We start from the raw sequence: 14,555 nt of genomic DNA on the forward strand, positions 1-14,555 counted from the left end.
ATTTTCTTTTAAAGCAAACCTATGGCCTGGTTATAGTCTGGAACTTGGCTTTTGGATAACAATTTTGGCAATTCCAGATGGTTGTACAAATGTTGATTTATTTCCAGAGTACTTCAGGACCCTCAAAGCTCAGGGCACTTTATTATGCACAAATAGTAACAAGACCTTTCCAGGTCACACCCTGGCTTTTCCCTACCACTGTCCATGCCTGTATTGGCCTGTGAAGACACTCTTCCTTGCCAATAGGGAGGCATGCTGGGGAGAAAGAGATCACAATAATATTAGCAAGGTCTCACTGTGCTGGAAATTAAATGAACATTCATGCCAACACTTGGAGGTGCTGTGTAAGTCTATGGCCAATTTACAAACTTCAGCCAGCCCATAGTTACACTTTAGGTCTCTATGGCTGGGTATAGTTTTTTTGATAATCAAAAAATGATGGGAAAGGATTGAAGTACAATTTCACCCCAACACACACACACACATTTTCGTGGTGGTGGCAGTTTCTATCAATATTTTTACTACATATCTTCTACAGCACTGGTCACTGCCAGTAACTCCTCCTAGACTTAAACGTGAATTGGCTATATTCCTAGAGTAGACACAACATTCTTGCAAAGTCAGCTCCCCATTTATATCTATGGGGGAATTACTGTCTGTGCAGATGTACACCAGGGAAGATGTGTTTTGATATAAATAACAGGGTTTTGGGCTTGTCTTAATGGTATTATTTTTACCTCAGTGTGAGATGCTTCAGAGATCATTGAGTACTCTAGAATTAAACAGTTGGCCTCCTTCTAACCTGCATTTGACCATCGTCAACCAGTTTTCGTTTTCATAGATTTGTTTCGGAAAGCAAAACCTATATAACGTAAACAAACGTCCTTAGGTTTTGTTGTGTTTTTTTTATGCCGCTTGCTGCAGCGTTGCGTGTGGACTTCATAAGCTCCTAACTGTGAGGCTGATCAAATAAATTACCAGCATGCAGGAATAAGCTTGCACATGTTTATCAGCTTTAATAATGGGAACTACAGATAACATATAGTAATTAAACTACATAAAAATGTCGCTGTAAGCCATAAAGAAACATACTTTGATCATATGCCTAGATCTAAAACCAGCTTGAAGGATAATAATGATTAGTAAAAAAAACATCCAATCAAACCCTACAACTCTAAACAGTAAAATGAACAAAATGTAAGAGGTCTTATTGATCTTCATTTGTGGAATCATGTGCATCTGTGGATTAAAAACTAATAAAAAAAATTGCAACACAATCTGTGCAGAAATTACTCAAAACCTACAAACATTATATACTGAACAAAATTATAAACACAACACTTGTTTTTGCCCCCATTTTCATGAGCTGAACTCAAGGATCTAAGAAAACTGGGACTGTGACTCCATTGAATGTGAGCATTTGCCCACTCAAGTCAGTTACGACGATGACCTGCAGTCAGGTTGAGACCCCAATGAGGACGATGAGCATGCAGATGAGCTTCCCTGAGACGGTTTCTGACAGTTTGTGCAGAAATTCTTTGGTTATGCAAACCGATGGTTGCAGCAGCTGTCCAGGTGGCTGGTCTCAGATGATCTTGGAGGTGAAGATTCTGGATGTGGAGGTCCTGGGCTGGTGTGGTTACACGTGGTCTGCGGTTGTGTAGCTGGTCGGATGTACTGCCAAATTCTCTGAAAAGCCTTTGGAGATGGCTTATGGTAGAGAAATGAACATTCAATTGATGGGCAACAGCTCTGGTGGACATTCCTGTAGTCAGCATGCCAATTACACGCTCCCTCAAAATTTGCGACATCTGTGGCATTGTGCTGTGTGATAAAACTGCACATTTTAGAGTGGCCTTTATTGTGGCCAGCCTAAGGCACACCTGTGCAATAATCATGCTGTCTAATCAGCATCTTGATATGTCACACCTGTGAGGTGGATGGATTATCTCAGCTAAGGAGAAGTGCTGACTAACACAGATTTATTCAGATTTGTGAACAATATTTGAGAGAAATAGGCCTTTTGTGTACATAGAAAAAGTCTTAGGTTTTTGAGTTCAACTCACGAAAAATGGGGGCAAAAACAAAAGTGTTGCGTTTATAATTTTGTTCAGTGTATATATATATATATTTTTAGCTGAGACCCTAGAGAATAAAATGGTTGGCCGTGACAATAATTTATGTCACACTGGATTTGTGCAGCGGTCTTTCAAAAGCAATTTTTTTAGATAAATTACACTTCAATTAATTAAAAAAAACTAAACAGTAAAGCTAGCCCAATTTTTTTATATAATGTGAAAGATGATGTTACGCCGAGAATCGTGATCTTTATTCTAAGCAAAAAAATTGTAATTCTCATTTTATCCATAATCTTGCAGCTCTATTAGTTCTTAAGTATGACATTTATCACATTTCTTACATTTCCTCCATTTTCAGACCAGCAGAACAAAACAGGAACTACAGAAAATATGGAATTGTTATCCTGTATTCCTACATTTTACAGACTTGGCATGTAAGCTACAGGATGAGAGTCATTCTTAATTGCTCCTCATTGGATTCCCTATTAAAGAGACCCTTGCTGCTATACAGCTTGATCAACTGTACAAACCTGTGCACAGAGGCTGTGTACGCCATTTACTGCTGCATCTTTCAAGTCACCGTCTTCAAAAAATCCCCCACAGCTGTGAAAACTCTGAAAAAGTTTACTTTACTTTCAAACGTCTAGTAGAATATTGTCCCATGTTAGTCATTGATTAATGAAGAAAGTTTGGAATTTAAGTGATATCCTTTATTGGCCAACTTATGTAATTAAAGATGCAAGGTTTCAGTATTACTTAGATCCCTATGTAAGGCATTATATGAAGGAATCTGAGTTGTTCTGAAAACTTGCATTAACCTAAGTTAGCCAATAAAATGTATCCCTTAAATTCAAAACCTTCAAAAGTCTGATATCCATGAAGTCTGCCCAGATACGATTATACCATCTCACCTTTCTTGATTAGCTGGAATTATTATTTATTTTTATTTTTTTTTCTTCACAGCTAAAAGCTTGCAATAACTGTTATACACAATTCGTGTTAAATGGAAAACCATAAGAAATAGTAATTATCACTTTAAAGCTGCTAAATACAAAGTTGCTTGAGCCAGGTGGCTCCACCATATATTAAACTAAAATGCCTTTTTACGTTTTAATGCTGTAAACAGAACATTCTCCAGGGTGGATAAAAATCAATGATTTAAAAAAAAAAAAATGTGATTTTTTTTTTTTTGTATTTCAATCAGATTTTTTATATTTAAATATAATTTCTTTGATTTTTATCAGATTAATTTTAATACAATGCTTTTGGAATAAAAACCAAAAGACAGTTTTCTATTTCTGATACATTCATAATTTTGTTTATCCAGCATGAAATGGAGCTCAGTTATATAGCTCGAGGCTGTATATTCTGTAATATTTACATTTTTGGTAAGCTCATTCAATAAATCCAAGCTCTGCAAGCTAAGATAACATGCCCTGCATTGATGCATTTACACAATTTCACAGTAACCATGATATAAAACAAAGTTCAGGAATATTCCTTTATCCCATTGTTTTGCAAATCTATGTACACTACTAACTGTATGATTCAACCCGGTTCTGATATCGCTGTTTTACTAACCTGACAGCTTATTATTCTAAACAGGAAACCTTAATTTTGTTTGCAAATTTTGTTTGTAACTATTAGCAAGAATAATAATGGTGTAGTGCTTTAGGTACTCTGTTTATTGTTATTTTCTGTTTTGTAAAAATATGCTATTTTATACTTGATACACTGTGTTATTTGTAATACTTTCTTTAGTATAAAATTACTTCAATAAACATCTTATTGTTTAAAAAAAAAAATAATAATAATAATAATAATAATAGGTCCTTACATTTAAAGAGCACCTGTCTTTTCAGATCCATCATGGCAGCACCTGTTAGCGGGCGTCCACTCACCTGCTCCTGCTACGTCCCTCACCATGGTGTGTCACTGCCGCATCACCAGCCATCCCATTAAAGTGAATGGGACTGTCGGTGAGTCAACAGCGGGTCAGAGGAGGAGCCGCTGCGTGACAGAAGTGACAGTTGCTCTTTAAAAATTATGATTAAAATCGAGTTAAATTAAATCAAGCTTTTTTACTTGTGATTTAAATCATAATTAATAATGTGATTTAAATCGGCTTGATTTAAATTACACCCACCCTGACATTTTCCCAACTATCCATTTAGAAACTGGGGTTTTTGTATAATATAAAAATGCAGAAAACATGACAAACCTTTACCTACAATGCGTTCGGTTCTCATGCACAGTCATCTCAATTTACGTACAACAGAGCATTCCCATCATTATCTGAGAACTACAGTAGAATTAACACTGTTTGATGTAACGCATCTTTCATCCATACAGCTTAATACGATTTCTGTGAATCAGTTCGTCATGAGTTTATGTGTTCTCTGGGTTTTTAGTGTCAGAGCCATGGTAAATAATAGAATATAGCTGTCTTAAACCCCTAAAGCATTAAAAGGTATCTGAAATGATTTGCAGCCCCTCCCAGAGGACACAAATGGGTTAAACGAACAAGAGTTCTCAGTTCTATTCTGGACTTGTCAAGTCTTGAATAAGCACTATCACTGAAAAGCAATGTTTAAATGGAGCCCTCAACAGTGAAGGAGTTATTATGGTACTTAAAAAGCCTTGGGAGTAACGACAGAAGGATGAATCACACAAAGAGAGAACATTTTTCCACATCAACTATTAATGGCTCATTTTTCTCACTTTCTCTTTTTTATTTAAAGAAACAACAATCATGAAAGCACCAGAAAAAGATGCATTTTACCTTTGAACATTGCTTGTGATTCTGGCACCAAATCAAAGAACCGTTGTTCTGCAACAAAAACAGAAAGTTCAGTTAGAAAGTTGAAATCAACCCCCAGGCTATTTATACAATAATTAACATGAATGCGTTTAAAAGGGAATGGTTCATTTTTGGAGAGATGATTTAATCATTTGGGGAGCTGTCATAATTTGTGGACCCATGAGCATCTCTACAGTCACTAGGTTTAAATATAGCGATCAGCATCTGTATTGATTTGTATGTTTTGTCACCAGTCTGAAACATCATATTGGTCAGTCCTCCAGGTTGTACAATCCTGCTTGCTACAAAAACAAAAGAGGTGTTGATTTACTAAAGGCAAATAGGCAGTCCACTTTACAAGGAAATTACCCCCAGAGGCTCCCAGATCAGCACAGACAACTTTGTAGCAGTACTTCTACTTTTTATATATATATTCTGGGCTCTATCTGACAGTAAGGCATCACCTGGGAATCTGGTCAGTCGTCATCTCATGCTATGCATTATATCTCATGCACTGTTGGTTTTTATATGTTATGTACTCATTGTTGTTTGTATTTTAGAGCTTCTTTCTATGACTGTACATGAGCATCCCTGAAGGAGAGCACAATACCAAGTCTCAAAATGCGTCGGTTGTCTCATCTCATGTCTCTCCCTTTATGTAGAAGTTCTTTTTTGCATTTTTCTATCATGCCTATACCCCTTTAGCCCGTATCTCCACCTAGTTGTGGATATTTTACACTGATTTCCAAATAAAGAAAAGTTCTTTCTACATATTTGTCTATATTTTTGGTGTCCAATTATGCCAACAAATAGTCTCACCCTTGGATGTTTTTTTCCTTTTGGTCTATGATTGGGATGATGGTATTCTTGCAGTTCCTCACCACCTCCTCTTCTTTTTTTTTTTTAAAGGCAAATAGGCGGTCCACATTACAAGGAAATTATCCCCAGAGCTTGGTGAATGTAGTGAAGTTTCACTTTGCAAAGTGTACCCAAAAATGTGCAAGGAAAAGTTAAAAAAATAAATTTTTGCTTGAACATTTTTGGATGATGGAAGTCTGCAGGGCTTTGTCTCATTCATTAGGCTCTGAGAATAACTTGCTTGCAAAGCGCAACTTCCCTTGCAAAGTAAGAAGTCTATTTGCCTTTAATAAATCAACCCTGTGTGTCTCATAGATTATGCAATTTCTCATGTAATGTCTTCTTTTAGCCGAGAGTTTTAGTGAACAACTAAGGTTGCCATAAACGGAAGATGGCAATTTCAAGGCAAGTGCCAAGACACATGTGGGTAACAACTATACTCTGAAAAGGAGGACAGGAGTATGTCACTTTGCTGCCATGGTAAACATTAATGCATAGCCACGTAATGTTTCAGGAAAAACTGAAATGATTTGTAGGACCTTTTAGATAAATTTATGGAAAAAAAAAGAGTTCATAGTTATATTCCAAGCCTTTCTCAATCCACTAAATAAACAATATATGGTCATCAGCGCTGATCCCAGTAGAAGTGCAACATTACATACTCTTATCTTACGGAAACAAAAAAGTCCAAAGCAAAATAAAATAACATCCAAAAACAATTCAATAATACCATAATTCTGTAATACATATTCAATTAGATTCTAGAGATTAAGCAGTGCTACTCCTAGTGTATATATGTAAACAACCAGACCATGGTCCTTTGTAGGAATTAGTTAGCAATCATTTCATTAAACAAGGCACTTAAAAGTCAACTCAACATCTGCAATAAGATCTTGTAGCTAAGCAGTATGATAGACTCAAAGAAGACTTGGCAGAGTAACACAGTTACAGGCCAACAGCCTAAAAGTTAAGAAGAGATTAGTGTAGTAGTTAAGTTGCTGGCCCTGTTCTGTGGTCAGTAATTGCCAAACCAAAACTCGGCTAAATGTTGTTACTGGAATAGATTCAAATTATTCAAGGCAAAAAAAGCCACGAACCTCTACCAACATCAATGTCAATGCTTTGATTTAAATGTTAACATTAACAGTAACATCATGGCATCTCTAATTAAAAAAACATACTAAACCTGTGCTGTGTTAGGCTGCCAGTAACAAAAATCAGCACTTTATTAACTCATAGGAATATTTTAATAATGGGACTGTGCATATTTTTTTCAGGTTTAAAAGAAAATGTGTTTGCAACTACCTTATTATGCCTTCTCATAGCTGTAACGTAAGAATCTCCTCAGAGTGGTGGGACGTGCCCTTGCGTAGCCCCGTTTCTAGAGTTCAGGCTCCACCCCATCACCTCATGCCTTAGTGGCCAATCCCGTTGAATCTATTTAACCTCTCCGTTTATAACAACGCCCACATAGCTGCCAAGCTTCCAGCAGTCAAGGCTCCCTTTCCCTAGAGGATAGGGTCAAGGGGCCTTCATAATCAACTTTCCTAGATTGTTAGTAAGAATAGATTCCACTGAACTGTCTTGGAGAACAAAGTCCCAGCATCCTGCAGATCTGGCATATGTCCCACTGCTGGTTGGGTGCTGGCTGTACCTGGTGGGCTGCTCGTGGCTTGGACTCCTTTGCTGGGCCAACCAAAACATGGAAATACCCACTTTCCTTAAACAAGCGCAGAAAAGGATCTTCATGGGTCTGCCATGGCGTATGGAGGCCAAGTTCTACTGCAGCTGCATCTGTGACCTGGACATCTACTACAGCTGCAACTGTGACCTGCACATCAGTGTAAATCTCAACATATGAGTAATAGTCATCCCCTATTATCCCTACTCCTTCTCCCCCCATTCCTTTACCTGGACCTTCCTCTCCCCAACATTTTCCCTGTCTCTTCACCATTACCTCTCCTGTACCTCTCTACACCACATTGTGATGTGATTGATAGACCCCCACTATTTTCCCTGACCCCTCCCTTATACCGGTCTTCGTTTTTTACTCCTTACTGTAGGTGCACCCCTATGCTCTCCTGTAGCCTCATCCTAGACATCAGTGCACAATTCTCAGATTCCACAAGACTGTCCAAGGATTTTAACAAAATTCTGGCATCCCTCGCATCCAGGCTGTGTCCAGCTGCAAGCTCTGGTCCTGGAATGCTTATTCTTGCACCCAGCTTTGGCTCTTTTGCTGTTCTTTCTGGCAGATTGATCTCCTGCCCACTAAGAGCACTATATTTCTGGCAAAGGGTAGCAATGCGCTCAGACGGAAGTTATTGGCATTTGAAATGCCAAATGCTTGTAACAGCGTGCAAACGCGTCTAAGCGTGGTAATTTGCGTTTATAAGCGTTTTGTTTATAGGTGTTTTCAATGGGGATACATTTCTGACCATTTTACAATGTAAAAACGCTTCTAAACGCAAATGCAGCTAAACAGGCATAAACGCGCCCACTTAAATGCAGCAAACAGAACGTTTTTAATTGTCAGTTACTAGCTGTCAAGTTCCAGCATTCAGGAGATGTTTTCAAACTTTCCATGTGCATGAAGCCTAAATGTTATTCAACTATTTATTTTTTTTATTAGAGGTGCACCAAAATTAAAATTTCAGTGCAAAATTAAAATTTCAGTGCCGAAATCGAACATTCAGGATGTGCCAACAGTTTTTAAAATATATATATATTTTTTTAAATAATTGTATTATATTCAACTTTTTAATTATTATAATGAATTTAAATGAATATGGATTTATTGTCGGTCATTAGCACCTTTTCAAGTGGTTGCTGCATTTTTAATGCATATTTGGCAAATCGCACCAAAAACACACATTCCCATTGAAATGCACTGAAAATGCATTTTTTGAGTCACGTGACCTATAAAAAAAACACCATAAGCCAGGTAAAATTGTGTCAAAATCTTTTCGCCAGCCATAATCGGCACTTTTTTTCTTTCGGCACAACGCTGAAGACCCTATTTTTGGCCGATAATTTTCGGCAGCCAAAATTCCACTGCATTACTAGTTTTTATAGATATGTACGCATTTGCTAAAATGCAAAGACATAATTGCAATGCTCTTTACTATAACACTCCATGTGGATTGCATTGCTGGTCTAAAATTCATTAGTGTACCGTTAACCACTTGCCGACCGCCGCACGACTATCTACGGCGGCGGTCAGCCCCTCACAGGCAAAGTGACGTAGGTCTACGTCGCTCGCCTGTGAGGGTTTAGGGAGCGAGCGCGCGCCGCCGGAGGCGCGCTCCCGCTCCCGCGTGGTCACGGACCCCCCCGCGCGTGTGACCGGCGGACCCGATCGCCGCCGGCCACTCTGCGATCGGCGGGGGAGAGGGAGAAAGTCAGGCAGCTTGTGTAAACAAGCTGCCTGTCATTCTCCTCTCTGTATGAGAGCTGATCACATGGATCTACTATGTAGATCCATTGATCACTCTGCATACAGTTGAAGCCACAGCCAATCACAGTTAGAATCACGCCCCTAGGGACACACACAGCCCCTCCCTCTCAAATAAAGTTAACCCCTTCACTACCAGTGTATTTTTACAGTAACAGTGCATATATATAGCACTGATTACTGTATAAATGTCACTGGTAACCCCAAAAGTGTCAAAAATGTCAGTCAAGGGTCCGATCTTTCCGCCGCAATGTCGCAGTACCGCAAAAAAAATCGCAGATCGCCGCCATTACGCGTTAAAAAAAAAAACAACAAAAATGACAAAAATCTTTCCCTTTGTTAGTAAACGCAATAACTTTTGCGCAAACCAATCAAAATACGCTTTTTGCGATTTTTTTTACCAAACATAGGTAGCATAAAACAAATTGGCCGAAAATATTAAAAAATTTTGATTTTTACATTTTTTTTTGGGGGAATTTCATATAAAAAAAAGGGAAAAATATTGCTATTTTTGCAAAATTTACGCTCTTTTTTTGTTGATAGCGCGTGATCAAAAAATCGCACAGGTGATCAAATACCGCCAAAAGAAAGCTCTGTTTGTGGGAAAAAAAGGACGCCAAATTCGTTTAGGTACAGCGTCGCACGACCGCGCAATTGTCCGTTAAAGTCACGCAGTGCCAAATCGCAAAATACCCTCTGGTCGTTTAGCAGCCAAATCCTCCGGGGCTTAAGTGGTTAAAAAAAAATAGTTTTTGTGAATGGAACATTGACCTTTATGGCAGGAAAATATGTATCATGACTCTGGAAGAATTAGACTCCTAACCACCTCTCTGTAGGGGAGAAACGTAGGACAGCACATCTTATGAAAATAGTGCATTATCACAATCTTGCTCTCTAAACCTTTTGCATTGCTTATTATAACAAGACCACCCCAAAAGCAGCAGGACATTTTGGAATTTGTGTCAGCCTGTCAGATTATATAGCCATGTTTGTTTTACTAAAGATACTCCATACTGTATGTTATTAATAAGGAGTGAATGAAAGCTGCTAATCCTTTGGTCTGAGCACCAGCTGAGACAAAGCGTATTACTTCATCTGTCTACCAACTGGACCTAGCCATAGTAAACCTCTGTGAATATTGCTTCTCTTTCTCTCTACGTACACATAACGTGTCTGCGTGTGTAGACTTTTTGGCATTTACAACTTTTTAATTGTAGACAGCAAAAACATAAGCAGGTTTATTGTGTTCAATGTCAACTGGTCAACCAGTTAACGGTCATCCTGCAACCTACACTGAAATAATGGAGCATTCAAGGTCCAGTGCTCACATGTCCACACTCCTCAACATATTCAACATTTCTATACATTTCATTTCATTTTTTGGCTAGTAGTAGTAGCAGTAGTTTTTCATTGTACGGCAGATGGTAGTTTTTCGGGCTTGTATGACAGATGTCCTTTAACTGATCTCCAAGATAAAGATAGAGACAGCAACTACACTGAGGAATTCACAGTCCACTCTGATAACAGACTGGCATCATAATACAGCTGCCTTATTGGCTAAAATTATATTCTGACATCACTGCTGCAGGAGACTTGCGATATATGGAGACTACACAAAACATCCCATGTTTCTTATCTTCTGACTATGCAAGCATTTCCTTTACCAGGTGGCTTTTTTGACAGGTTGATTGATAGTTGCACCTAATTACTAATCATTAGGAGGACATATGATAAACTGCAATTCCTTTTAAGTCACAAAGGTCAAGACAAAGCCAACAGTTTGACTTTTAATTTGTCCAAACTAATGCTGATAAATGGTGTCACAAAAAGAAGTCAGCAAAGTGGTATAACAGCTTATGCTATGTAATAAGTGGTAACTAATAGAGTTCATAATTGGTAGCTACAATACATAAGGATGGGGGAACTGCTATGTGAAAATAGGCTTTGCTATATTGGTATATAATTTACCAAGGTACCAGATCTGTCTTGTCCTCAAATATGTCATATTCAGATCCAAGCAATATATAGTAGCAATGGCTCACCTAAAACCTATGCTGAGTTAAACGATAGCCAAGCAAAGGTTGGGTGATCCTTATTAGTATCACTAAACATAGGATGAGACCACGTATCCATTGCTCTGGCAATGGAGGACCTTTGAAATGGAAAAAAACTGATAAAAAAAGATCTTAAATGAAAAGTTAGTTTGTCATTGAAAATGGCAGTCTGTTCCCCAGATATGTATCTCTCTGCTGATGGAGCCAAGAACCTGCCTAGCAGAGGAAATAGTGGTAAAGCAGTGGCCAGTGAGTCAGGTTGGGCTGCTGTTACATGTAGTAAAGTATATCTAAAAATAAAGAGTATGTAAAACCATTTTTTTAGGTTTAGATATAGTAGGGAAGGGTAAACTACTTTCAGATTTTTTTTTTGTGTCCTATCTGGGAGATTTCTCTTTTTTTCCGATCCCAAAGACACAACAGGAAGATGCCCTATTAGATAGTTGTCACAGGAATTCCCATTCAAATACTTATTCTCTATTCCTGCTCCTATTACAATCAAACATTTCAGATTTACCCCTTCTTTTCTGGTCACCAACAAGTACACAGGCGGCAATAAATGTCTGTCCTACACCATTTACAATTTTTAGAAAATTTTGGATTAGGATACATTTCAAATACAACTAGCATAGATACTTGAATTTGATCTAATTTCAGCCTCTTGTACTCACTTTTTCTGCAGCACTTGGGAACAGAGGGTAAAAGGGCAGCTCTTTGAGCCAATCAGGTGTTCTGCATTCACATGTTATCACAAAAAATAAGCTGACAGAAAGGGCAAGCACAGAGGATGACCTCATCAGTCTGTTGCTGATCCTTCACAATCCAATCACATGCCAGTGTTACTCAAATGCAACAGAAAAAAGCCAAGGCGCCAGACTGTGCTGTGTGGTAGGACTATGTATATCTCAGGACTGAATGGACATAAATACGACACATTTTACAGGTAAACAGTGCCAATGTATTTATTTCATCTGTATAGCTAGCTGATTTCCTAAAGTTTAATTTCAGTGGTAACAGCAAGGGGACCAAGCAGTTGAATTTAGTGAAAATGTGTGTAGTTGACTACTGTCTTGTTTTTTTTACTATCACTGAGAGTAATGAAAAGTCTTCCATTTTAAAGGACCAATTATGCCTTATGAATGTCATCTCTACTGGCTGAATTGTAACATTTTGCTACTATTACACTGTCAACTATGATGGTACTACCGTTAACTATTTAAAAAAATGCCATAGGTTAAATCTGTTCACAGGAATTGCAGTTTTTTTTCAAAGCTGCACGTGCTCAGGATGTCGGTATAGATTGCATTCAATTTTAGCATCACTGGAAATTCTGATTAACTCCATTATTATCTGTTTCAAATGGAATTTTGTTTAATTCACAACAATTGTGCCAAAATTACTTTTAAGACAGCAATGTTAACCACTTAAGCCCCAGCCCTATTTCGGACACTTTTTGTTTACAAGTTTAAATCAGTATTTTTTCCTAGAAAACTACTTAGAACCCCCAAACATTATATATATTTTTTTAGCAAAGACTCTGGAGAATAAAATGTCGGTCATTGTAATATTTTTTATCACGCGGTATTTGCGCAGCGGTCTTTAAAGCGCCATTTTTTTGGAAAATTTTTGAAAAATCACATTTCACTAATTTTAAAAAATACTAAACAGTAAAGTTAGCCCATTTTTTTTGTATATTGTGAAAGAACATGTCACGCCGAGTAAATAGATACCCAACATGTTACGGTTTAAAATTGCGCCCCCCCCCCGCGGGATCGCGACAAACTACGGTCAATAGAGATCTCAATCTGCGATGCTTTAAATTTATTTAACGGTTACCAGTTTTGAGTTAGAGTGTAGCTCTTTTTTTTAAATTATTGCTCACGCTCTGGCGATCGCGGCGATACCTCACATGTGTGGTTTGAACAGCGATTACATTTGCGGCTCGACTTCCGTATACGTTTTTTTTTGTGCGCGAGCTAACGGTGACGGGGGCGGCTAAATTTTTTTTTTTTTCCATTTATTTTATTAATTTTTTTAACTTTATTAAAGTTTAAAAAAAAAAAAAAATCTGATCACTTTTATTGCTGTCACAAGCAATGTAAACATCCCTTGTGACACCAATATGTAGTGACAGGTACACTTTATGGAGGGATCGAGGGTCTAAAAGACCCTAGACCCCTCCACTACACTTCCCTGTATGCAAAACGCCGAAAACGGCATTTTTGCATACAGCCGTTTTTCAAATTTGCCGCCTTTTGCAGCACAGTAACCCGGAAGTGACGTCATGGACGCCGACTCCGGGTTACGTCATCGGAGACCCGATCAATGCCGTTTCCGGCATTCATCGGGACTCCATCCAGCCGGCGGACGTGCCGGCTGGGTGCTCGGGGCTCCCGGTGGAACGGGAGCCCCGGGCAAAGCCACGGAAGGCGGTGGGAGGGGGGGGACGTCCCCTCCCGCCCCCCCGGGTACCGATCGAGCGGCTCCCGAGCCGCATCGGTCGGTACCGACGGAAAGCCAACCGTCGGCTCTAAACCACGGTATCGGGATGGTGCCTCTAGCTAGATGCATCATCCCGGTACACTACCGCAAAGTTTACCGACGTAGACCTACGTTAGTATGCGGTAAGTGGTTAATATTTATAAAGAGCAAAAAAAAACTGCTACTCTACTGTATGAAATGGTAACTAGTACCTTTACAGGCCTGTTTAACCACAATAAAGATGATTGGAATGATGTTGTCATTGTATATGTATGCTGCCTATTAAAAGTCATATGTCTTAGCTATACAAAATATCATTAGGATTTACCTCCATGGCAGATTTTACTAACAACAAGTTAATGCTTCTTTTAAGAGTACATTCCTATCTAATGATGTTCTCATGGAAACATTCAACAGGACATCAACACATTGTCTAACACTTGCCTAATGCATGTATACTATTAAAAGATAAACTGAATCTAAATGATTTTAGAAGGGATGCTACTCTAGCCACTAGTCTGCGAGTGTATGATTCACAATTCCAGTCTGACTCTATAAATCAAAGTGAATCTTGCCCAGTTCCATTTTTAACCATTGTATAGTTTGGGATACGATACAAACTCATTCTGTCAGTGCAGAGAATCAGAAATAACGTGTCTCTGACAGCTCCTAATTTTAATGGTGAAGGTATTCATCTTCAGAAATGGATGCAATTTACAAAGCAACTTAAAAACAAAACAGTTTCAAAGCCATCCTGTCATCATAAATTTATGCTGCACACCTCAATAGCACTTCAAAAGACAACTTGACATTCACAAAAGCTTTCTTTT

The 14,555-nt window shown here is 38.4% G+C and overlaps 1 protein-coding gene across 1 annotated transcript in view; it reads right to left on the bottom strand.

The window, feature by feature from the left end:
* ANOS1 (anosmin 1) overlaps positions 1–14,555 on the bottom strand; it is a 235,153-nt gene that overhangs the window by 167,478 nt on the left and 53,120 nt on the right. Inside the window, exon 2 of the mRNA XM_082245044.1 lies at positions 4,861–4,908. Within this exon, the coding sequence (XP_082101170.1) occupies positions 4,861–4,908 (48 nt within the window). The remainder of the gene's footprint in view (positions 1–4,860; positions 4,909–14,555) is intronic.

Source organism: Pelophylax lessonae (assembly GCF_965119305.1).
Source record: "Pelophylax lessonae genome assembly, chromosome: 2".
Lineage (NCBI taxonomy): Eukaryota > Metazoa > Chordata > Amphibia > Anura > Ranidae > Pelophylax > Pelophylax lessonae.